The sequence below is a fragment of the Cimex lectularius genome, unplaced genomic scaffold (assembly GCF_000648675.2).
Source record: "Cimex lectularius strain Harlan isolate CLEC.00 unplaced genomic scaffold, Clec_2.1 scaffold163, whole genome shotgun sequence".
Classification (NCBI taxonomy): domain Eukaryota; kingdom Metazoa; phylum Arthropoda; class Insecta; order Hemiptera; family Cimicidae; genus Cimex; species Cimex lectularius.
The window spans coordinates 972,428-998,811 of record NW_019392826.1 but is presented as its reverse complement, the minus strand read 5'-3'; the positions used below and the strand labels follow the sequence as shown (position 1 = coordinate 998,811).

The following is a 26,384-nucleotide window of genomic DNA, read 5'->3' as shown; positions in this document are numbered from 1 at the left end:
ACTTTCCCTTCATACATCTCTCCGGTGTGAGCATATATACTATGTACTATATACATACTACTATACATATAGTATACGTATACACAATACAAACATATACATACACATACCATGACATATACATAATATATATGTATATGTAGTATGTATATGTCTTACATGTTTTAATCCTCGTTCAGTCAGTAACAAAAATGTAAATTATGAAATTCTCCTCTTACGAAAAGGTTTAATATTAAATGTTTTCCTATATAATGTGTTCAAATTTTTAGGATGTCTTAAGCGAATTAAGCATAATTTATGTTTCAAATTTTAAAAGCCCATCTTACGAGGAAGGAGAGATATGAAGGTAAGAAAACCGGGTGAATTGGTTCAAGTAATACACATCCCAGGTAACTGGTACTTAGCCAGCGCACTGCCGTACGCTCAGATTTATAGCTAATTACGTCCAATTTGTACAACTCAGTATACTTTTCTTATTCAACAATATTTATAAAAATAATTTGTAATATTATACAGGAGTAAAATAAACATGGGGTATACAATTTTCATTAGTCAAAAAGGTTTTTAATTTACTTTAATTTATAAAAATTTTAGAATGTACTTTGTTGACTCGCTAAATAATGTCACTACTTTTCGGCGGGGGTTCAAAATATATCCAAATCTTTGAATTTTATTATCCGTGGCACCGTTGGCAAAACGAGAACTTGTGCTTTGGCAAGTTTCGATTATATGCTCTTTCAATTCTTGAACGGATGTCGGTTGATTGTTCAGCCAATTTTTCGGGAGAACGGGCAGACCAAATCACCGGTCTTCCATTACCGATCCACCTTGCACGGGAATTCAGAAATGGTGTGTCAACGCGGCGTTTTCGAACCAGATGGCTGAACGGAGCCAATAAAACTGTGGATGTTTGACATAGACCACGATGTCTGATGTTGAAGAAAATGAATATTTGACTGAAAATCGGAATAAGTAAGACGAAATAAGCTTAAGAAAATAAAATATTTTTGTTTTTATGAGGTCATATCAACCTTCAGGGTGCCGGTGTTTTTGAATGCAGGGCTGCCGCTGGATTCGAACCCGGGACCTTTACCTTACAGTGATGAGTGCCGTGTCAAGGCCTAAACCGTTGCGGCCACCGACGCCCCCCTATAACTAAGATCATTTCCATATTTGTGTGTAATTTACATAGAAGTTTCTAACTTCGTTATATCATTACATTAAAAATTGTTGCGCTCGCCCAAGAACAATAAGATAGAAATCTTGCTAAAATTGTAATATTATTCTAGTCTCTTGTAACTTCCAAGCTAAACTAACTTACATATCTTGTACACACGAATACTCCGGATCATGTTATGGAGTTGAAGAAAAAATAAATTCAATTGTTACTGTCAAGCTTTCGACTTATTTTAAGTTATCATCAGGCAAAACAATCTTAAATATGCCTACAGATTGACAGTGTTAAGTTTAGTTTTTTAGTTTGAAGATCAGACCAAATAATAAGTAGAAAAATACACAATCTGCTGAAACTACTACATTCTGAACTGGCATTGGATCACTTACTGGGCCAGTAAAAAAGAAATAGGAAGTTTATCCCTGAAGAAGATGCAATGGTGAAACGCGTTTCTGTAGTTCAACAAACCCGCGAGCGCATACGAACTCAATATGTGACCCTATGCCGGTTCAGCATGAAGTATCGACTCGCAGACTAACACCTAGCATCAATTTATAATTTTTTTAAAATTAAAGAATCATTTATAAGGCCAATTCGAAAAAAAGACAAGTCGAGATTTTAAGGAATATATATATTTCGTCAGGACTTTATACCTACCATTATTAATTTACAACATCCAGCATCAACTGAAATTAAATTGTTTGTTTTAATTTTCCGCTCGCTCATAAATCAGCTCAATAAATTTTAAAAATTGGCGTTTTTTTGAAAAGCATCACGATTATTCAATTCCCATTAATCACGTGCCAAAGTGAATCAGTTTCTTACTCACGTAGGTTTAAGAAACCCGTAGGGTGGATCTCATCAAAAACTGGAATGATTAACAACTTTAATGAGAATGCGTTGATTTAAATTGTTCAATTAAAGTCAAGTAATCACAGTTCGTTGGAAAATTGCTTAATCCAAGTCATGTCAGAGTCCAGCATATATCAAAACCTATGAGCCTGCCAAGTCAGGGGTATCTGTCTTTTCCCACTTGTTCTTAATGAGCAAAACCCACCCTCACATAAATATCTACTTCCATTTCAATTCACTGTAGGCGTGTTTGTAAGCGTTTTGTTATTCCTTTTTTTGGAATAAACGTTTCTGGTTTACTTTTGGATCAAAAGTTCAATTTCTTTAACAGGTACTACAAACCTTTTTAACGGCTCGGGTTTCGTTATGTGGGACAAGTAATTTTTTATGTAATATATATAAATTGTGATTATTCCTTCATATTGTAGTTATGCAATTGTAAGTATTAAAATACTAAATATGAAATGCCTCACTCCGTTAGAACCTTTTTAGAATTGACGTGTCTCGCAAATTTTTAAATGTGGTCAAGTAATTAAAAGAAATTAATAGCTAATAAACTGTTGCTCAAAATCTGATTAGTGCACTGAATTCGGCATTAAAATTTTAAAAATATTAATCCATTTATGTTTCCGTAGTCGATTGACCATGTTGCTTCTTTCAGTCAATTATTTATTCATTCTAAGGTCTTGGTTGAGATAAAAAAATTCAGTGTCACGGCGGGATTCGAACCCACGACCTTCGGCTAAATACGCCTCTACGCTACCACTTGAGCTATCGTGACTTCGATCCTCTTCGACCTCGATTTTTTTATCTCAACCAAGACATTAGAAAGAATAATTAAGACGTAAATGGATTAATATTTAAAAAGTAAAAGAAGTATCACTTCACGAAAAAGCTCCCCGTGTTCACTTCATAAGTCGCTGAGTATCCAATACGATTACACGACATTTGAAAATGGTAAAAAGAGGGAAAATTCAAACGGTTGTAGATTGAGATGGAGAGTTAGTGTCCGAGAAGATGGAAGTCACGATAGCTCAAGTGGAAGAGTAGCGGCGTATTTAGCCAAAGGTCGTGGGTTCGAATCCCGCTCGTGACACTGAATTTTTATCTCAACCAAGACCTTAGAAAGAATAATTAATTGATTTAAAAATAATTTTAACTTAATTGATGGTAAAAATATTTTAAGGTAATTTCGGTTTCTAATGCATTTCGGGCCACGTCCTTGGTCCCGTTTCAGAGTTGACAATTTATTTAAATTGAATTTCTTCAATTTAGTTGCAACTATTGACTACTAAACTAACTAGAAATGCATTAGCAAATGAAATATATTGCATAAAAATAAATTTGTGTTTAGTTCAACAAAATAACCAACATGCTAGATTTAAATTAAAAATGTATTCGCGTCACCCATCAACGGCAAAATCCGTTCAGGTTTTTAAAAACTGGATAACACATAAAAATGTTTGTGTGTCAATACCAAGTGTTAAAAAAAAAGTGGACCAACGTGTATGTACAGGGTGTCTCCCATCGTTTTCTAAAAAATTCTCAACCTAGTAAATAAAAATTTAAACGTCCTTTTTTACTTTAAGCTCTACTTTCAAACACTGCAATATTTAACATTTTTCCGAACAATTTTCAAATTATTTTGGCCATTGTTTTCTAAAATCGAATGAACTTGAACATACAAACATAAGAAAGAAGAAAAAATATTATTATTTAAAAAAAAGATTCACTTTTGCGTTTTTTCAAGAAATTGGACAACTAAATTACAATGCTTGAAAGCAAAGTTTATGTGTGTTGTTTAGTGACAATTAGACAATGATTATTCGGAGATCGTGAGAAGCGGTCTGGTGTGACGTAGGTTTTAGAAAAACATTTTCTTTATCGTGCCAACGTTTCGATTTTTATTGAGATAATCTTCAGGGCCCAAAGTGTTTGTGTTCCGTGTAGGTGTGTCATTCTTGTCTGTCGTGTTGAGAGTTTATGCTTAATTTATGTTTAGTAGAGTTTTGCTAAAAAATTTATTTTTCTACGTTGGAAATTAGAGAAAACCAGGGTGCAAACCTGTGCACGATATTTATTAACTACTTTTACTTTGCGATTTTTTGTGTACTTTGTGATTTATTTTATGTAAAGAATTACTGTATTCTTTAGAAGATTATAAAATAAATATGATAATAAAATAAAGTTTAAAGAAATTATCTTGCATTTCATAGCAATAACAGTGTTCACGTCACATTGTTATTGGGATATAGGTTTTGATAAACGAAACGTATTCAAAAACTTCTTTGTGCGTTATTTTAAGAAGAGAAACTTCTTTTGAAATGTGCCATAGAAATATAGATTTCGATTTACCAAACCAGAAGTTTCTTCGGGGCATACTTACTGTTCACTCAGTGTAGTAAGATTTTTGTTTTGAAAATTTGATCATATGGTGCACAATGCTCTGAGAGCTTTTAACCAAAAAAGGAACAATTAATGCGACTATCCTGCTTATATAGTTTCTTAGAAACTTGGTCTAACACTTGTACACACCGGTAAATAGAACAAAGCTAAAATTATCCCAAAATTTCAGATCTTTCTCCAAATGCAGATCATCATTTGCTAATTGATTATGTAAATTTTTGGCCAAATGAGGTCGACTCTGTTGAAGGGATTATTTGTACAAAAAAGTCAACTCACCGACAAACCAAGGGTTCCTCTTGTTGTTCTCTACAGTGAGGTTGAGGAAGTATTCCTCAAAACCGGAGACTGGATTGGCCTGAGGCTGGACAGAGAGGGTGCCCTCGACCTCAGGCTCGTTCCCGGAGGAGACCAGGTCCCTCGCACTCCATCCGTCAGAACCGATCCATGAAAAGATGCCCGTCGCGTTGCAACGTCTCACAGCCCGCATCACGCCGGCAACTTCTTGGTCCGAGCCAAAAATGATAGCTCCTGAAACAAAAGAAAAACTTTTTAAATTTAAAAATCATTTTCTTTGAAGTAGGCTTATCCTCAGTTCATGTCTGCTTTCTTAACAATGTGGTATTTTAGTATTAGCCCGCAAAATTTTAGGGGGATAGCCGGGCAGTATTTGTACTTCATGTTGGTCTAAAAGATGTTGAGACCCTTAAGCCTTCTAAGCTGACAAAGAATCCAAAATTTATTGACAGGAGTTAAAGCCGTTATAAGGCTCCATTGGGGACAAAGCGACTAATTCTAAAATAAAGCGTAAAGTCAGAATTAATTGTTTCTTCAATATCTTAAATTACTTTTTTCTAACTAACAGTGGGTGTAATTGTTTATAAAACCAAGAGAAATTTAAGAGGAAAGTGGTATGGTATGGTATGGTGAAATGGATACTAGTAAGCGGGGTTTGCGCTCCCCAGCACTGCAGCCTTCTGGCTTATTGTACCTTTCTAGTTCCATAGTTCAGTGAGATAGACTCAATCCAACTCCTTAGAAGTGCAGAGTGTTTGACTGTCGCTTCTGCAATTTGATTCTGAGTTTTTTCAGTACGTTAGGTTAAATCTCCATTGAGCTGTTGCTTCGCATTCGAAGATGATATGAGTGGCCGTTTCTTCGTCTTCCTTACATAATCTGCAAATGGGACCTTCGTAGTATTTACCCATGTTGTGGAGATGTTTTCTCAGGTGCCAGTGACCGGTTAGTAGTCCTACCACTCCTCTGAGTTTGGCACTCTCCAATTGCAGCAATGCTTTTGCCAGTCTTGCTGAGGGTTGTTTCATCATAAGTTTACTGTATCTAGCACCGATAGTGTTTATCCACTTCTACTTTTGTTTTGTTTGGATCCATGCTGCGATGGAGGATTCTATATTTGTTTTTGTTATCCCAAGTATAGATTCGGGGCCTATGTATGGCTCTGGCCAGACTGTCTGCTTTCTCTTACCCAAAATTCCTCTGTGCCCTGGATACTCTTACCCAAGATATCATGAGATTGTTGTGCTTCAGGTTCTGGATATTTTGGATGCATTCTTTGATGCAATTTTGATGTGATTCTTTTACATGCTAATGCTTTAATGGATGCTTGGCTATCAGATCTTATGAGGACTTTTTTGCCAGTGTAACCTCTTTTAAAATTTCCCAGGGCACAAGCATTGATGGCATGCTTGTCTGCATGTCAAGCCAAGGTCTGCTTGAAAGACCTAAGTGTACTTCTCTAATGAATTTGATTGCCCATGTTTTGGACTGACGCCTGATCCGGTTCATTCGTTTGTTTTGGAGCCATCTGTATACCATATCATTGTATCTGATGTTCTTCTGGGTTCTTCTTTTTCTTTATAGTCCGTTGAAACTTTGTAGGAAGTTGTGAAGAATGTCTCCGGGATCACATAATCAGTCCCCATTTCTAATAATGGGTATCCGAGTTTGTTGATTATGGTTGTATGCCAGAATTGTTTAGTTCATTTCCAATTTAATTGTTTCTGGAGCCTAAATGATCTTTTCCTAGCCTCTCCTTGTATGAATATTTCCAATGGAGGTAGGTTTAGCGAAGTTTCTAATGCATTTGTAGGGGTTGTTCTCATTGCCCCTGTGATACATAGGTTTGCTAGTCTTTTTTATGCTGCCTAATGTTTGGGTAGCTACTTTTTGTTGAGCTTTGTTCCACCAGATTAGTGATCCATAGGTTATTCGGGGTTTTATTACTGCCGTGTCTAGCCAATTTTCGGTTTTAATCCCCAAGATTTGCCTAGAGTACGTCTTGTGGTCATTAGCGATATTTTACTTTTTGCTATAGTATGTTGCAGGTGAGGGTTCCAGGTTAATTTTTTATCAAAGATTATTCGTAGGTATTTAACCTCATTTTTTAGTTGCAGCATTTCGTTAAAGAAACGTAATCCTTGTATTTTTATATTTCTTTTCTTGGTGAAATCAATTATGGTGGTTTTTGAGGGCTGAAAAATGATCAAACTTCATTTTTCAAATTAAATAAATTTTCCTATCCTCCGACACAAAAGTGTTCGGATTAGACGGTCATTCCGATTAGTCGTGTCCCGATTAGCTGTAATTATATATATCACACTAATCTTCTAATGAGTGTGAGATAATTAATATTTTACTCTTCTCCTTGTATTTATTAAATAAACGATGAATGAGGAAAATACGATTTTAATACAGTGGGAGTAATGTATTCATAATATTACTCAAGAAACATTGCTTAAAAACAAAGAAGGAATTTAAAGGAACATCTTATTAAAAAATTGTGACTACCTGTCATAGACAAGCTTGTCTTCTTGAATTTTTTAAATTATTTTATTCATGCGTAAAACGAAGTAGAATTCTCTTTTTATTAAAAACCAAAACAAAACAGTTAACACAAATATGATATTTGAATTCAATTATCCTGAAGTCAAAGGTCAAATATATCTCTTATTATCGTCTATATCTTGTGATGTAACTAACATTAAATTAACATTTTAGAGAATAATGTTCAACTTTAAATTTCAACCAGTAGCGTTTGTATTTTAACACCTCGAGTCCTAAGTGCGTTCTGGAACGCAGGTGTTTCGCACTGTCAGGTACGGCACGCGTTCGAAATGCCCCGACCCTTTTAGTTTTCTTTTAACTTTAAAATCGGGAACACACCCGTTGCAACGCTATGCAACGCTACCCGATGCTACCCGACGCCTTGCCACGTTTTGGTAGTGTATGCACATCTGCCCGAGGGAAGCACACGCCACGTAGTCACACAGCGTGTATCACAAATCAGTATCACAATCGCAACGCCTTATTTGTTCTTAATGTATTATTTCGAGCAAAACCATGTAATAAATTGTTAGTTAAATTTTATGAGCAAAACCATGTAATAAATTGTTAGTTAAATTTTATGAGCAAAACCATGTAATAAATTGTTAGTTAAATTTTATGAGCACAACCATGTAATAAATTGTTTGTTAAATTTAATTGTTTTAAATAAAATTATTCCGGTGTTTTGATAAATTTTCTGCTTAACCACCGTAATTAAATAATTTTTATAAAACCTCATGAATTTTTGGTCTCGTTTAATTTGGTTTGTATTAAAATAAGAATGTTGTAATTAATATATTGACAAAATTACATATACATAGTTTGAATAAATTACAAAAATATGAGTGTCCTCGTCTGACGCTACTGGACGAAAACGGTGTAATTTTATGAGCAAAACCATGGAATAAATTGTTGGTTAAATTTTATGAGCAAAACCGTGTAATAAATTGTTAGTTAAATTCATTATATAAAAAAATGGCATTCCGGTGTTTTGATCAATTTTCTACCAAACCCTTAAAATCATTTAAAAAAATAAAAACTAATGAATTTTTGATCTCGGTTAGTTTCGTTTATATTAAAATAAGTATGTTATAATTAATATAACTACATGCAGTTTGAAATAAAAATAAGAGTGTCCGGTTCTTTTGTCTTTGACTGTACTCGATATTACCCGACGAAAATCTGGACCGTGGGATCGCGTAGCGTGCAGTAGGGTAGCATTGCGTAGCATCAGGCAGATGTGCACAGGGGTAGTACAATCTTTTGGAAAATTGGATTTTGGATGGGTAACATCGGGTAGCATAGGAGTGCATCGGGTGTGTTCCCGGCTACTCGTGCAGGTTGCTAGAAATGAACCAAAGATCGTGTATACTTAGTGAAAAAATTTTGCACCCACGATCAATTTTGTCAATTTTTCTATTGGCCACCTACACAACTCCATATTGCGTGATAACTTTTTATATTTTCAAGTTTCGATTTTTTGTTAATATATATTTTCTGTTTTTATTCAAAATCATATAGATCGTCTAATTTATTTTAGAAGTAATACATTGCATCAAATTGAGTGAGTTAAATGATTCTTAAGGTAACATAGGTATAGGACTTATTGTTTTGTAACGCTGTGGTTATTACCTACTGTGTCAGTTTATTACAAACTTTGAAGTTGGTTTAATAAACTATGTATCTAAACTGCGCTTTTCTTGGTTGTCTTGAGTTCCTACTTCAGAGTCCTTAAAAGGAAAAAAGGGGTAAAATATCTATTTATCATATTCTGGTCGATAATTCTCTTTCAAAAATGTTTAGCATATACTTAAGAATATTAGGTATTGATGTTTTTTCAAAACGTTTGGTTAAGTCATAAAAATTAATTATCTAAGTTTAATAATCAACCGGAGTTTTATATTTCCTCCTTAGGTTGTTCAAAATCAGAACACATTTAAAAAACAGTTTTCTGTTTACTGTTGCTAATAATGATAATTCATATTACTTTGACTCAAAAACGACATTACGGACGCCAGTCTTTTTTAATTGAATCATCACCATTAATGAATTTTATTTAAGAAGATTGAGTTAAAAAATTGTGTGACAGCTCTGACGAGTGAAGATGAAATATTAATCCAATAGGCTTCTTTTTAAATTCTTAACGCTCCGTAGCCACAGTTAAACTTTTCTCAAGTTTGTCAGCCAAAATGTATCCGTATAATACTATTTTTTTTGTAAATTCCCACTTTAACGGACACGATACAAGCAAACAAAAAACATATCCTGATACCCAAGATATCATCAGGCTGTTGTGTTTCCCCGCCACCACAAGATTTGAAAATTTTGGCTGCATTCGGTGAGTAATTTTGATGTGATTTTTTTACACGCTAATGTTTTAATAGTTGCTTGGCTTTCCACTCTTATGAGAGGGGTTTGTCATTGTAACCACTTTTAAGATTGTTTATGGCACAAACGTTGGCATGTATTTCAGCTCGAAAGACCAAGTTGTACTTCTCTACTCTTCCCTACTAAGTTGGATGGCTCGTTTTGGGCTTATACAGAAAACGCCTGATCGGGTTCCTTCATTTGTTTTGTAACCATCTGTATACTATATCATTGCATTTGAATTCTTTAAGCATTATAATTAATTTTCTTTTCTTTCTTCCAGCGAATTAAGAATTTTATAATTAAATAGTTACATATTGAGTTTTGAAACTTTGATTAATGTTTAAATAGGTTTTACATTTTGGACTCATAATATTTTTTCCATTAAAACCGTTTCAAATACTATGTTTTGTTATTTTTATTGGAGTTCTGTCGATATGTCACAAGGGAAAATAAGTTTGCAAAGGGAGACAACAATTAAACGCCGTCAGGACGGAAATGAACATTATTAACATTCTACAGGTCCTACAAACTGGATTCCTCAGCATCCGGGCAGACAGCCAACCCCCGGCGAGCCGGAGCCGATTCGCCATCCCGTGAATCCACGTCAAATATGCACTATGCACTATAAAATCACCACCGTCGGGAGGATTGATTTGATTTACCAGCGGAAGCAGGGCTTTTCAACGGACCGCACCAAATTCCTTGTTCCAGATAAAGCCTGTCGATATTTCATGTACGCAATCTGTCTCCACGGGTTCTTAACTTTGGAAAAAATCAATATTTGATATACTGCCAGAATGCCATAATGTTATTACACATGTTGAGAATGAGCACGGGTCTATTTATTCTTCACTATCTCCCTCGTACAGGCTGCCACTCTTTAACCGGACAAATCATAAATCCTTTCGGGACTATATTTACTCTTAACACTTTTTATGGCACTTTTATTCAATTATTTTCACGAAACGAATCATATTTATTTTCATTCGATGTGAATGTTTTTTCTTAATAATAAATTTTTAGGCGTGAAAGGCAAAAACAGTGGAAATAAGATGTTACTTTACTTGTTTATTGCTATTTTTTTATTGTGAAAACATTAACCGGTAAATCAATATGATACAAAGCATATATTATGATTATTTGGAGGTCGTGAGATGCGGTCTGGTGTGACGTAGATTTTTGAAACCATTTGCCAACGTTTCGATATTTACTGAGAACATCTTCAGGGCTGAAATTTTTTGTTTTCCGTGTAGATGTGTCATTCTTGTCTGTCGTGTTGTAGATGTGTCACTCTCACTGTGTCAATCTCAATTGTGTCACTCTCAATGACAGACAAGAATGACACATCTACGCGGAACACAAACACTTTGAGCTCTGAAGATGATCTCAATAAAGTTCGAAACGTTGGCACGATAAAGAAAATATTTTTTTAAAACCTACGTCACGCCAGACCGCATTTCACGATCTCCGAATAATTATTAACTAACGATCACTAAACACCATATATATATATATATATATATATACACACACACACACACATATGTTTACAGTTAATATTAAAAAATATATTCTCACGATCATAAATTTCGTTTCTGCTCGGATAGAAGGGGTTATGATTTTATCTCATTTTCCGGCTAAATACGACAAGGAGAGAGAAACTTCTCAGAGATGATCATTAAGAGCCTGAGAAAATGTAAAACAGAAAGGGTTAAGAGGCGAGGAATGGAATGATGCAGCCGCCCAACGCGACGCCAGTAATTATTCCAGTACCTACCCATTTCAACAAAGGGAGAAATATACAGGTCGCCAACCGTCACCGCCAGCTTCTGTCACGGCAAATTTCCAAGTTAAATGTCACAAAATAGCAGTGTAAAAAAATAACAGCTCGTTTTTTGTTTTGTTTCAAAGTTTTACATTTGCTTGTCAATGAAATCAACATAGGTAATCTTTCAAAGGAAAATAATAATAATAATANGTATATATATATATATATATATATACACACACACACACACTTACGTTTTTAGCCACAACATGACATGGCATGAAAAACAATAACCACGTCCACGTCGCAAAAATAAAACATATCAACATAGTTAAGATTTTGTTTCGTCGATCACGCAAGACTGTCGTCCTATCATTCTTTTATACCGCTATCTTGTACATTTCATGGTATCTTGTCCTTTTTTTAAATTAAGCACGAACGTGTTTGTAGAAAAATGTTATTTTATTTGTTTGGGATTAGTTGTGTCTTCTTCATTGTTATTAACGTAACCCAGTTGCAAGTTTGGAAATATAAATTAAATTACATGACATTATCTCCAATATAATTTGTGATCAGCATTCAAAATTATATTTTATATTAAAAAAAATATCAGTTATAAAGCCATCTGGAAAGAAAACTGTCAGTTGTTTCGTCAAGCAGTGTTGCTTTTATTAGGGAAAATTTTCATTTCTTCTATTTACCTATTTGGCTTTACTTAGTTCTTTAATTAAAGAGTTTAAATGCAAAGAAGGCTAGTTACACTTTGGAACAAGTTGGAAGGAGTAGGTCCTAGAACCGCTGGGGTTTCTTTTTTAACTGAGTTAGAATTTGGCATCGACAAAAATTCTCTATTTTTGAGGTTGTTACTTATCAAATTTGGCGAATGTTAGAGAAGATGTAATTTTTATAATAGCCCTCTGGACCAAACACAATCAAAAACAATAAGAAATATATTAGATTATTGAGACCTTTGGTTTCAAGTTTCATGAAATTACGTGAACTAAATCAATAAGTATTAGAAATATAACCTTCTTCTGGTTATCTTATACAGTACAAACAATACACCACTCATTTTACCCAAATTTACTACAACAAGTATTGCAGCAATAATATTTTTTCTGACTTTTTCCTTCGGAAATAGATTGATATGATTTTTATTAGATTTGTTTATATTTTATTTTTATATTTTTTATATTTTATTTTATTTATTTATTTATTTTTTATTAGATATGATTTTTTAAATTATTATCATTATTATTTTAGTAGTTATCAGGGTTTAGCAGGTGATTTTTTATTTTTTATTCATTTCTTCCTCTACCCCAGCGGGAGGAGGAATATACTATATATATAAAATGGGGGAAGTTTACGAACCGAAAAACAGCTGAGATCATCACCGGCCATCTGCTTGTGTGTACCTCTTTCCTGGTCTTTCTCAAGTATATTTCTTATCTACAGCCATTTGAGCGTCTCAATTTGTTATTGGCTCTCTACTTTTATATGAAAACTAAACCGACCCTGGGTCAATTAATGGGTCGTCTACACTCGCAGGTTTTCATGTTACTCAAACGCGTTTCAGCTTTGCGCTATCCTCAATGAGGAACTCCATATTTTTCAAATTTGTTGTTCAAACTTGTCTCAATTTCTTTTTTGCGTTATCCATTATTATTTGATATTAACTAAGTAAACTCTCTTAACCAAGGAAGGGTAGCACTGTTTTGTCCTGGTTTCCTTTTTCTTGAAATATATATTCCGATACAAAGTCAAATTGTCGCCCTTTTAAGGTTTACTAGTAATTGACAATACCAATTTACACGACTCTAGCGCGAGAACTGAAGACCCTATGCAACTAAAACTTTGTTTTATAAATGATTGAATTATGTAATTTGCTGGCCACTTCTGACTCCATGTTGGTGGAATTCAGTTTCAAAAGTCTCCAATATAGGCTTTTCTTAATTTTGCTTTTAAAATCCTTCGGTTTTGTATCCCATAATTCGGAATATTGTTCATATCACGAAATAACTTAATTATTTCTTCACGACACTACACTTTTGTCCTCACTCATGTCGAAAAAAGCAAAAATATCCAACGAAAACGTTCAACCTTAAGAAATGATGTTTGTACACCGACCGGCAGATAATCAATGTAGAGTTCAAATCTTCTTTAAGGTCTTTACTAGGTGAAAGAAAAACAAAAGTGTTGGGATCACCAAACTTTCGGCAACATTATGTTGCCATCATCAGGGCCTATTTATTAAGAAAAAATATACATAATTAATGTAATTTAACAATCAACAATTAAAACAATAATGCATACTTTCCCAAGAGAGAAGAGAAAAAAATTCTCATCGGAAAAAACTAACGTAAAAGTGCTTTGGTTTAGGTTATGAATGAAGCACATTCACTTTATGGTGAACAAGCCATGTAAAGTAGTGAGTAATTATTCGCATATAACTTTAACAATTGACAAAAAATAATAATTTATATATATATAATAACATTTGTTAAAATTACCTCACTAATGAATTCATATAATTACAAGTCCAACTGTTTTTGTTCTTACTAGCTATTTTTGACATTAAAAACATATGTTATCACAGAGAGTATTGTTTTAATGACTTGAATTACAGCTTGTTAAAATGATATGTACAAAGGATTACAATTAAAATGAGAACACGACACAACGTCGCCTCACCTAAGGTTGGACTGTTACAGTTAGTACCAGGCTCTGTGCACTCTCTATTATGCGCCCTCTAACGGTCGCCACCTTTTTTCCGTTTTTTATAAATTTCTAATAACCTCGCAAATGTTGAGATGGAACCTAGTTCGTCACCATTTAAATTGCAGGCATTTCTCGTTAAATGGATATTATGGAGTCTTCTCTCAAAACCGACCTCTTGACCCAAAATCTCCGGGGAGTCCAACTTGAAAAAATAACCATTCTTTGTAGTATGAGAGGACAACCCTGTGGTCAACTTTTTATGAATACAATTCAATCTATGTTGGTTCATTCTAATATGAATCTTCTGCTTTGTTGGTCCAACATATTGAGCGTCGCAACCACCCCAGGACATCCTATAAACCACATTAGATCGTGTGCCAATAGGCTCTTTAGACTTTAAAACGGTATGTAGACTAGAAAGATTATTTTTGTATTTATAAGCAATTTTTACATTTATTTTATTAAGCATTAATTTTTTAATTCTCTGAGTCACACCAGGAATGTAGGTGATTGACTTGAAGCCAATGGAAGTTGAAGTAGGTTCCACCACAACATTCACCAACGGAATACCAACAGAGTTATTCATCCTAATTCTGAATCTATTCATAAGTTTGAAAATAAGTGCCAATGGATAATGATTTGTAACTAAAATTCTTTTAACTGTTTTTTCATTTTTATCTATGAAAAAAAATTCACTTGACGTGAAACAAGACTGGATTTTTGAAATTGAGAGATGTTTGCTATGGAATTATATATATGGCATGTAGTTTAAAAACAAGTGTTCACGGGGAAATTTCATAGCAAACATCTCTCAATTTCAAAAAAATTATATATATGTATTTATATATATATATTTTTTTGAAATTGAGAGATGTTTGCTATGAAATTTCGCTGTGAACTTTTGTTTTATATATATATAATTAATGCACACAAAATCATAGTATTGAACAGTTTTTGTGTTCGATTTGTCAAAGTTTCGCATTTCTTACGTGAGTCGGTGTATTTATCTCAGATGGATATCTAGTTGCTCTTTAAATATTTTGTATTTTTGTTTTTGCTACAGTATAAGATGAATATTTTATAAAATGATTATTATATTATAATTCTTGATATTTCTTTTAGTAGACTCGCCTATACCTCGAGTAGACATGTAAAATTTCATTGCTGCAATATACTATAAATGCATATATATAATTTTTTTGAAATTGAGAGATGTTTGCTATGAAATTTCCCCGTGAACATTTGTTTTTAAACTTCACGTCATATATATAATTTCATAGAAAACATCTCTCAATTTCAAAAATCCAGTCTTTTTCACGTCAAGTGAATTCTTTCTTTTGTATTATGTATTATTGTCCGATTTTCAATAAAGTATTGTTATTTCTATTATTATAAAAACGTTATTGTGTCAGACTTGTATTGAGATCTCCCATGCATGTCTATTGGCATGCTAAACCCGGCGAGTCAGGTGGGTCGTTAGAGGAAGAAAAATTGTTTCTATAACCGAGGTTGTTTGCGAGGGTGGGATACGGGGGTGGATCCTAGAACAAGATTGCCGTGGGTCGGTCAACCTTCGATTTATAACTTGGAGAATGTGTGAAAAGTCGGCACCAACCCTTTTCATTCCCGTTGGCTCACCTCGGTAAATGTAATACGTCTTGGCATCTGGGGTGAGGAATATTTCACCGGACCTGGAAACTTTTCCACACTCTGGCCTCTCTTCATTCTTCTTTTTGCAAAACAAAGCAAGGTTGTTTTGGAGCTTGTATTTTTTAAATATGCACATCAACTCTAAACAAAGCATCCTTCAATAAAGTAATTTTATGGTTATATTTATTAATTTACTTTTTAAATTATTAATTAACATGTCACAGTCTGACAAAGCCCACAAATGCTTGAAAAGGAACTGGGTATTTCCTTTCTAATTGGCCCTTCCCTGATCGATGTTTAATATTTAATGTTGAATCTCCCATTATGTCAGTTCCTGTTGCGATGTAATTTTAATACATAATTAAAAATAATCTTCTCTTCTTCGTTTTTGTTAGCCTTCTTGTTTCGTTTTATTGATACTTGGATTTGCAAAACTTATTATGTAAAGGAGTTTTTATGGAAAAATTCTTGATTGTATGATATATCGGCAATCCTGTACCATTTTCAAGCACATATAGTTTTTTTATAATTGTTAAAATATTTATTATATATATTAATTTGAATAATATTTATATATAATATACAATGATTACTTGGAGATCATGAGATGCGGTCTGGTGTGATGTAGGTATCAGAAAAACGTTTTCTTTATCGTGCCAACGTTTCGATCTTTATTGAGATCATCTTCAGGGCCTGGGATTTATAAACATTGTTTAAATTTTACAAATACATGTACGATGTGAAAAAAATGAATTTGTACAATTCTACAAAATTTTACATTTAAAAAAATGAATTTGTTCAATGCTACAAAATTTTATATTAAAAAAAAAGCACGATAAAGAACACCACTAAACACCACACGTAATATACAATAATTAATATATAATAATAATTAGTATATCATTGTTATTTAGAAACTATAATATTGTAATAATTTAATTGGATGATTTCCTTTTGTAGTATCTTAGAAATCTTAATGAGCGGCCTTACGCCCGCAGATAGTCTCGTCATATCCCAGTTGAGCTGCACAAAAGAGGCAATCCACTTCTCACGCCCTTTATGCCCAATTACGGTAATATCCGGGCTAAACTATTACAGTGATTCAGCAACAGTTTCGTATGTTTGGACAAAGGGGATTGTACTTAGGGGGGAGAGGGTAATTAGTGGTTGAATGCCGCAGGCGACATCCCAGGAGGATGAACGTGAGACATTTCATATTGAATCACTGCAACCACAGATTCTCTATCTGAACCAATATCACATAAATCTACAAAAATTGTTCAATTGAACGGATAATTAGCAATATTATGACTTAAAACGAGAAAAGGTGGACAATTTTGGTGAACATTGCTAACAAATCCATTAGATTTCTTGGTCCGATTTACCAAATAACTTCTTTCAATTAATTAATCTTTATGTAAGTTGAGATAAAAAAGCCAGTGTTACAAGCGGGATTCGAACCCACGATGCTCGGCTAAATACGCCGTTGCTTTACCACTTGAGCTATCGTGAAGTCGTATTTAGCCGAAGGTCGTGGGTTCGAATTCCGCTCGTGTCACTGACTTTTTTATCTCAACCAATACCTTACATAAAGGTTAATTAATTGAAATAAATTACTTTAGTGTTGACATGCAGATTCTAACCCGATCTATAATTTCCTGAGCATATTTTTAGGTTTTAAATAAATTCAATTAATTAATCATTATGTAAGGTATTGGTCGAAATGAAAAAGTTAATGTCACAAGCGGGGTTCGAACTATTGTATTGTGCCTTCGATCTACTCGGACACCAACTTCCCACATCAACCCACCTTTCGAATTTTTCTTTCCTTTTTGCCATTTTTCAAATGTGTAGTCTATTCGATTCTCGGCGACAAATGAAATAGCCACGGAGAGCTTAAGTGAAGATATACTTCATTTAGCCTATTAAATTCATTAGATTTCGTGGACCGACTGACCAAATAACTTCTTTCGATTAATTAATTTTTATGTAATGGATTGGTTCAAATCTTGCTCGAGACACTGGCTTTTTTATTTCAACCAATACCTTACATAAAGAATGCTAACAAAAATGAACGTATTTGTATCATTATTTGAAAGAAAGAATAAAAATTGACTGACAAACTTTTTGTTTCCTTTATATAGGAATTTTCTTTTTTTCTTTCATTTTCTTAGCGGATAGGTACATATTTTAGTCTGTTGGTTTGTTTTTTGGTGAATATGCGTTTTTTATCTTTTCTAACAAGAGAAACTAATCGCATGAAAGAAAGTTTAAAGATCTCTTAATCCAATACAATATTGGCTGTGTTCGTTGACAACATCTGCCCTCAACTTATCTCGTTTCAGAATTACTCTGATTAATTGGAGTTGATAAATGTAATTTCGTGGAAATGTTTTTCTTAGTTAAATTTAGAATGTGTATAACTGTTTTATCCGCGTGTGGGATGAGGTTCTCCTGTACAAACTAAAGCGTGTCCTTCCAAACATCTTATTCCTAATCTTTCGGTCCTACATCATAGGATGATTCTTTTGAGTTCGACAAGACTCGGACTACTCCGATTACTGTCCTGGAGGAGCCACAGGGCAGTGTGCTCGGGCCACTCCTTGCCTCTTTTACAACTTAGACATTTCAACTACACCCTCTACCCTCCTTGATCCTTTGCAGACGACATAGCCTTCCTCTGATCGAGCCTTCTATTGCCTCGGAGGTGCTCCAGGCACACAAACAACTAATAGCCCAATGGAGGATAACAATTAACAAATGCACCCATGTTACAGATACCCTTCGAAGCAAAATCCCTCCCACTCTTACTTCAACAACAGTACTATCGCTATAACCGACTGCGTACGCTACCTTCGATTAGATCTTGACATACGCTTAACCTGGAACCGAAGCATACAAATAAAAAGGCAGTAACAGTTTTGGACTTCTCTATAAACTACCTGGACGGAAATATACCATGTCGACAAAACCAAACTGACATTTTACAAAACACTACTGAAACGGATTTCGACATACGGACGTGAACTATGTGGCACTGCTAAACGTACCAATGTCCAACCAATTCAGTCCTTTCAATCCAAAGCCCTCTGAATCATAATCAGCGCTTCCTACTATGTCTCCAATACTACCCTCCACAATGACCTCAAAATACCCTCTGTTCCAGGATAAACTCTCCACTTAACCGAGCCGACTAGCTCAATATATTCCTACATACCCATCCCTATAAACCCGCCAGACGACTAAAGCCGAGGTGGCTCCGGGACCTCCCACCAAGGACTAGTCGTTGTGTAAAGTTGGAAGAACTTAAAATTACAAAATATTATTTCACACTACTAAATATTTTATTAAGATAAAAATTGTTTTACAAGTTCGATTAATCAAGCGATAAGAAATATTATTATATTTATTACATAGGTTAAGAAAAGACTTATATGTTATCACACAATAACATCACAATATTTGCGTTGCATAAAATGAAGTTTAATTATAAAATAGACAAAATGAACACAATTTACTTAAACATGCTTGAAAATTTTAACTTTTGGAATTTAATTTAATAAAAAAATGATTTGTGCCTTCTCGACCTTTCAGATTGTACTGTTTATGACGCCGTTAAAAGATTGGTGACTTGATCTGCAGAGGAAATCGATGTTGAAGTCTGATTTAGAGGAAATTCTACGTTTTTCCTCACCAAGAGAAAATGTTTATTCTGCTCCAATGAAATCCAGGGAGGAAACAGGTACAAGGCAAATGGCTGTGGGCAAATGACGAAGCAGCAACAGGTGTTGCATTTTACCGACAAAGCCATACCGCAGTTGTGTCCGCTCTGTCTACCAACAAAAGACCCTTTTTCGAACAGTAGCTTTGATGACGTTATTATTATCGTCTCTGTTTTCAGAAGATGATAAAGAAATAAAAAACGTTCCCTACCGCTCTTTCATTGAAATGATTGAGTACTTTTATCTGGTCCTTTGAAATAATTCGTTTTTTTTTTTTTTTTTTTTTTTTTTAATTTGTTTTGTGATTCTAGAAGACCATTTACGATGTTTTCAGGTTTCAATCTTATACAATTACACCCTTGCTCAAATTGCAATTATTGCCAATCATTTAGCTTATGAAGTGCAATTATCAATGGCTTAGTCGAGTTATATTTAAAAGAAAATTGTATGCAGAGTAAAGACAACATTAAGGTTTTTTTTAAATTCCGATAAGCTCGTTTAACAGACCCATTTTGTTATCATCCTATTGACATATTAAGTAATTGTGTCTATCATCTGTAGCTTAAATTTAAAGCAACTGTTAAAAACGCGGCTTACTAACTAAAATTATAACATATTGATTAACGGTTCAAAATTTATCGATAATAGCTTACCAATGAATAAATTACATTTCATATACACTGACAATCAAAAAATTCCACCCACTTGTAATACTTGATTTGTATATATTAATAAAGTTTCTTAAAATTTCATAATTTGTCTAAAGAAGAAAAGAAAAAATGTAAATTGCTAAGAAAAATGAAAAATAAAAAAAAGTTGGACAGATAAATTGGTTTTAATTATGTTTTAGATTTTTAATTAACATTTCAATATCGCGTATTTCCTCCTCTTTCCTTAATTATATTTCGAAGACGCCTCAGCATACTTTGTACTTGTCTCTTTCTCTCGAGGTTAGCCCATTCTTCACGAAGAGTCCTTTCAAGACCGTGGAGGGTATCTAGAAGTGATGGACGCGCTCTTACACGTCTTTTCAGGTTATTCCATAAATGTTTGATGGGTTGAAGTCTGGAGAACAGGATGGTCAGGCTAAGACCCTGATGTTATGCTGTTGAAGTACGTTTGTGCTATGCGAGGGACAAGTGGACGGTCATTATCGTGCATTTGAGTAGGATTGTCGTTGATTTCATCGAGGATAGACAACGCATGACGTTCCCAAATTTCACCCACATAGCGAGTGGCCGTGAAATACCCTCCACGAACAACAAGCAACTCTGTGCGACTCTCCATTGAAATTTCCGCCCACGCCATCACTGAGTCGATGAAAAGATTGGCTCTGGGAAAAATTAAAGGCTGGGTACATTTTGCCTTTTCCCGCCCATTTAGAGATCGTAAAATGAACACTCATCTGTAAAAAGTACAGCAGACCAATCGTCGAAAGATCAATGGCTGTGTTCTCGAGCAAATGCGAGCCGTGCAACTCAGTGTGTTCTGGACACTTCTGGTCTTCTTACGTGCGAAAAGCCGACAGTCCATACTGATTTAACCTTTTTCGAGCAATGAGTTCACTAATTTGGACACCTCGAACTTCTGGAGATGATGAATGGTTTGAACAACTGTAACGTACCGGTTTCGCAAAATTCTCAAAATCAAAAAACGGTCATCCTGTCGTTCTGTTACCCTAGGGCGACCAGAACCGAGCCTTCTATGGTAGGGCCATTTTCTCGAAAACATCTAATGGCAATCTTGCAGTGTTTCGTAGGGAAATACGATGCCTCCGATGCAATAGCCGCATACCTGATGGAATGTCCGTCATCAATAAGTGCCTCACCACGCACAACATTCTCAGCACTAAGTGGCATTTTTAAGTTTAAAAATTGAAACTGAGAAAACAAAGATGAAAACTAAACAGGTTATTCCTTTAGAATTCAAATGAAACTGAATAAACCTTTTAAATTCCATAAAAAGCAAATATTGAAATATTCTTTATCCTTGTTTTGGATTAAGGATTAAGGGTTTTTTTAAGGGTAGACGTTCGAGATCCAATCCTGGCGTCTGGAACGGGTAAAAGGTGTGGAAAATACATAATTTTATTGAATGAGAAATTTGAGCTTTCGCATAACCGATTGCAAATCTCTGTTGAACGTCTATGGCGTCTATTTAAAGTAGATACAAATTAAAAACATAACTTTTTACCTCTTGCAACCTAAAACTCGGCCGCCGTTTAGATTTTATAGGATACTTGCGCTTCTCGGTTTACTCATTTGTCAAATTATGAAGATGTAATATTTGCTGGCTATTCATGATATTTTTCATATTCTTAATGTCTCTATTTTTTTTTGACTGGGGCTCCCGACTCTCAGCCCCCAACTAAGTCTATACTCTACTTACCCTTTCAAACACTACATTCATACAAATAAATACATTCATACACAAAAATACATCCATACAATACACTCATTCCGTTTGGTCGGTGGAGTACTTGATATTCCTCCACCGACCTATACTCAAACTAATCTAGATGGGGTCGATGGAATACTTTTAAAAATATTCCGCCATCGACCCCGAACACACACTCATGCGCTCTGAACGTTCGAGAGGCGATGATGACGTTATATTTCACCCTCACCCCTCGCCATTCACGCTAATAAATACATGCACTCAGACAAAACATATAGACACACAACACATAAGACATATTATATACAATAAAAAATCCCAATTTCACCCAAAGTGGAACAGGAGACCCAGAAACCCGCTGCAGTACTCGAGTACCATTTTCAGATTGGATGGCATGTCTACACGCTCCCTGTAGGGAGCCAAGGAATGACATGTTTCCAGTATGTGGGACACATCGAGCAACCTTTCTCTGCATAAGGGGCACCTGCGCTGGCTTTGGCCTAAGAGCAGGTGCCCGTGTATCAACCGTGTATGGCCTATTCTTAATCGCGTAAGGACGATTCCTTGTTTCCGGCTCAAGTTCTCGGGGGGCCATCTACGAATCCTGCTCTTGACGCGCAAAAGCCTCCGGCCCACTGACACTGCCATCTTTCTTTTATCATGTTCTTTACTGATAGCTTGGCGTCAGAGGGCTTAATGTCTCCATTAAACAAAAATAAAAGTTTACACTATCTACTATTTCTTGCGTATTTATTATTTTTGTTAAATAAATTTATAAAAATGTTGTGGTTGATTTTTTACTCTCATTTCCTTTGATAGAACTAGTGCTGATAATATATTATGATTGTAGTTTGCGATCAGCCTCACACTATGAAGTTACTCAGAACGAAGATCAGGGATGAGGCCAATGAGACAAATAACATTGTCAGTTCCTTCGTCGAGCTTTCAAGGAATATATCGCCTACATTTATGAGGAATATGAAGGCGATGAATTCCTCGAATGCTCGACAAAGCTATTGAAGTTGTTTTTGTTTAATTGTTTTCTCCGCTGACCACCTTTTGTACGTAAATTGATAATAATTTTTTTTATAAGAAAGCTGTTTTGTTAATGAAATATTTCGGCATATCTTTGAAGTGGCAGGGATAATATGAAGCCTATTTTGTATGGTTGCATATTTGTAGCGTAATAGTGTTATCTTCATTTATAATTATTAACTTTTAAATATATCAGTTTTGGTTTTATTCTAAGAAATAATCGTCAATAATTAGTAAATATATAAGTATTTTGTAAATAATTTAGTAAATAATTGTTAAAGTAGTAAATATGGAAATTCCAGAATTTATTTTTTAAATTTTTTTACGAGGGTTCCCAACAGCAGAGGTAAAACCCTCAGGGTGCTGGTGTTTTTGAAAAAAGCCAATTTCGAATGCAGGGCCCCTGGATTCGAACCCGTGACCTTTACCTTACAGTGATGAGCGCCTTGTCAACGCCCAAACCGTTGCGGCCACCTACGCCCCTTGAATTTATAATTAATTCTAATTTTATTTGAATAATATGCTTTAAAAACATATTTTATGTATAAGTATGTATGAAATAATCGTTTTACAATTGAGTTTATATATTTGTAATTATCTCAAATAAATCTGATACATAAGTAATAAATGTTGAGTAGATGACCGGAATGTAGAAAAAAAAACAACTAAGTATTTAAGCATGCCGACGTTTTGCCAAATTAATTGAGGGTACTAATTAAGTTCACCGGCCCTTAGTTGAATTTATGTGATTAATTGTCTGTACCCAAGAAATAAAGCAGAGTTATGGCTAAACATGTTTCAACCGTCCAACATAAACTTGTGAGATTGACTGAAAAGCTGAATTAGTATCTGCCTTGAGGATGTCAATAAATTTGACGAAACGTCGGCATACTTGAAAACGTAGTTTTTTCTTTTCTTTGAAAATCTTCAAATGAATAAGTAATACATTTCAAGTAAATAAAATGTAGATTTAATTTTTTGTTCATTTATATACTACCTCCCCATAATATATTTTTAAATTTATTAAGAGCTATCATACATATATAATTATATACAATTAGTTCATTTTTCATAACTTACTGGCGGGTGTATGTAAATATTCGTTCTGGAACGACGTGACTAAAAATTTAAGAAAGGCAAATTTTTGAGAAAAAATTAATTAAGGGCCATTTGTAAACCCAAATAGATTTCAAAACTGTAAAAAAAGATACGTGTTTTGTGATTGTCTTTACAGATCATTACCGAACATATTAAAAATAAAAGTAGCTCTTTGTATAAAACGTTGAGTAGGACGGTCTGTAAATAATTGCAAGAACCGGCCTCCCAATTAGTAATACTCTTAAAATTTCTTGATCAATCAATTGGATAAGTAAGAAGCTTACGAAGTTCGGCTGTGGATGGGATGAAATTAGTTCGCAACGGGTTGGAGGGTAGGGCAGCCAGTCTTTTGGCAAAGTTTCCAAATAAATCAAGAGGGTTTCATATGCCCTCTGCCAAAGTTGAAACATGGATTTCTCAACGTTTTATTGGGCCGAAATTAAAACACAATATACGCTTTATACCGACTGGTATGCCCATTCATAAGGATTGGTTTTTCAATTTTCATTAATCATTTAACCATCAATCAGCTTCTGAATGAGCAATGAAGAGTTTGGAACTTTTTTCTTTTCTTCTGATTTTCTATCCCCTTCACCCACCTCTCCTGCGTGAGAACATATGGTCCTGATATTTTAATCCTCATTCAGACAGGGGTCAACTTTAAGCAATAAAAATAAAAGAACAATGGTGCTCATAAAAGTTGGAGTGAAATGTGGTTGGACACAATGAAGATATCAATACTTTGATAGGCTGACTTATTGTAAGGAAATCTGGCACGTTTATAATTTCTTTTGAATTCTCAGATTTCGGACTAAAAACATCGGATTTGGCCACAGTTTATTATGGCGCACGGATGGGCTAGTTTTTATGGAGGAGGCTGGAACTTGGCTCTATTTTCACGCTTAGGTTTTTGTTGGGATATCATACTTTTTTTGTTTGCTTCAGCATCGTTTGATGTCATCTTGGTTTTGGTATAAGTCATACCTGTATACCAAATATCGCATTTCAACTTATAAGAGAAATTCTTTATCATTTTGATGGTGAGACTACGCACTCCCCCCCCTCCAAAGCTACACAAATATTGAGAAAGTTGCAATTTTCCTTTATTTGCTATATAAAACATAGATTTCTACGGAAAGTCTCGTATCTAATTACTCGGGAAGTTCCTTATAGCCTTTCGATAAGGCTTAATATTAAGTGCTCAAATTTTTACAATATCCTAAGCTACCTAAGCTTAATTTATGTCTCAAATATCAAAAGCCCATCTTAAAAATAGGAGAAAAATAATTATCAGGACAGCAGAACGATCCAATTAGAGGGATGAAATCTCCAGAGGAATGACAAGGCCTACCTAACTCACTTAAAAAATAATGACGAGACGTACTACAACGATGTTATCATTAGTTAGAAGAAAATACAATATACTTGATTCGTACTGATATATATCGTTGTAATATTAACATGACGCAAAAACAGAACTTTGCCAGATTTTAGCATAATGCCCTTTTGTATAATACATTTACATTTAGACACAAAATACACACACAAAAATAGAAATGAAGTGAAATAACACAACAGGAGTGAAAGGAGAAGCAAAAGAGATTAAATAGCCTGTAAAAATTATACATTGGAAATTGTCGTAGGAAAATAACAACGAGGGATGGCGAGGACCAAGATAGATTGGTCGGGGAAAAAAGCAGAAGAGCAGAAGATGGATCGTCACGCTAACAAAACCCGGTAAAAACTGATATCCGTGAAGGTTTTTCCAAAAAATGATTCATTTTTAGACAAGACTTACAGAAGAACAATTTATAATGGTTTTATGAATAAATCATCCATAAACACAATGATTATATACACAATAATTTAAAAATTGACAAAATATATTTACCTATAGGTCAGAATGTTTGAATTCAGAAACAATATGGCTTTATTAAAATTAATTATCTGCATTTAATTTTCAATTTTGTTTTCACGGATTGACAATGGGATTGACAGAAGAAACAAAAAACGATCATCTTCTACGAAAATTAAATAACATTTTTCATACAATTTTGTTTATAATACAATTTAAATTTGGCTTAAATAGTGTTCATGCTTTCATAATTATTCAAACCGATACTTTCTATTATTTACAATTGTATTCGAGATATTTTTCGCTAAGTTGGTCTAATAAATTTGTCTGAAAAGAGAATTAACAATTAATCAATAAAAACGAATCGTTGATTCATTATATTATTGTAAAAAATAATCATATTATTTTTAAAGAACAAATCAATTTCCAATACCCAATATAATCGGATATTGATTTTGGAAAAGCTAAAAAAAATGTGATTTTTTAACGCGACAATTT

General features: G+C 34.2%; 1 protein-coding gene across 1 annotated transcript in view; it reads right to left on the bottom strand.

Moving 5' to 3' along the window:
- LOC106669560 (metabotropic glutamate receptor 2-like) overlaps positions 1 to 26,384 on the bottom strand; it is a 383,790-nt gene that overhangs the window by 76,162 nt on the left and 281,244 nt on the right. The window contains exon 6 of the mRNA XM_014399104.2: positions 4,709 to 4,960. Within this exon, the coding sequence (XP_014254590.2) occupies positions 4,709 to 4,960 (252 nt within the window). The remainder of the gene's footprint in view (positions 1 to 4,708; positions 4,961 to 26,384) is intronic.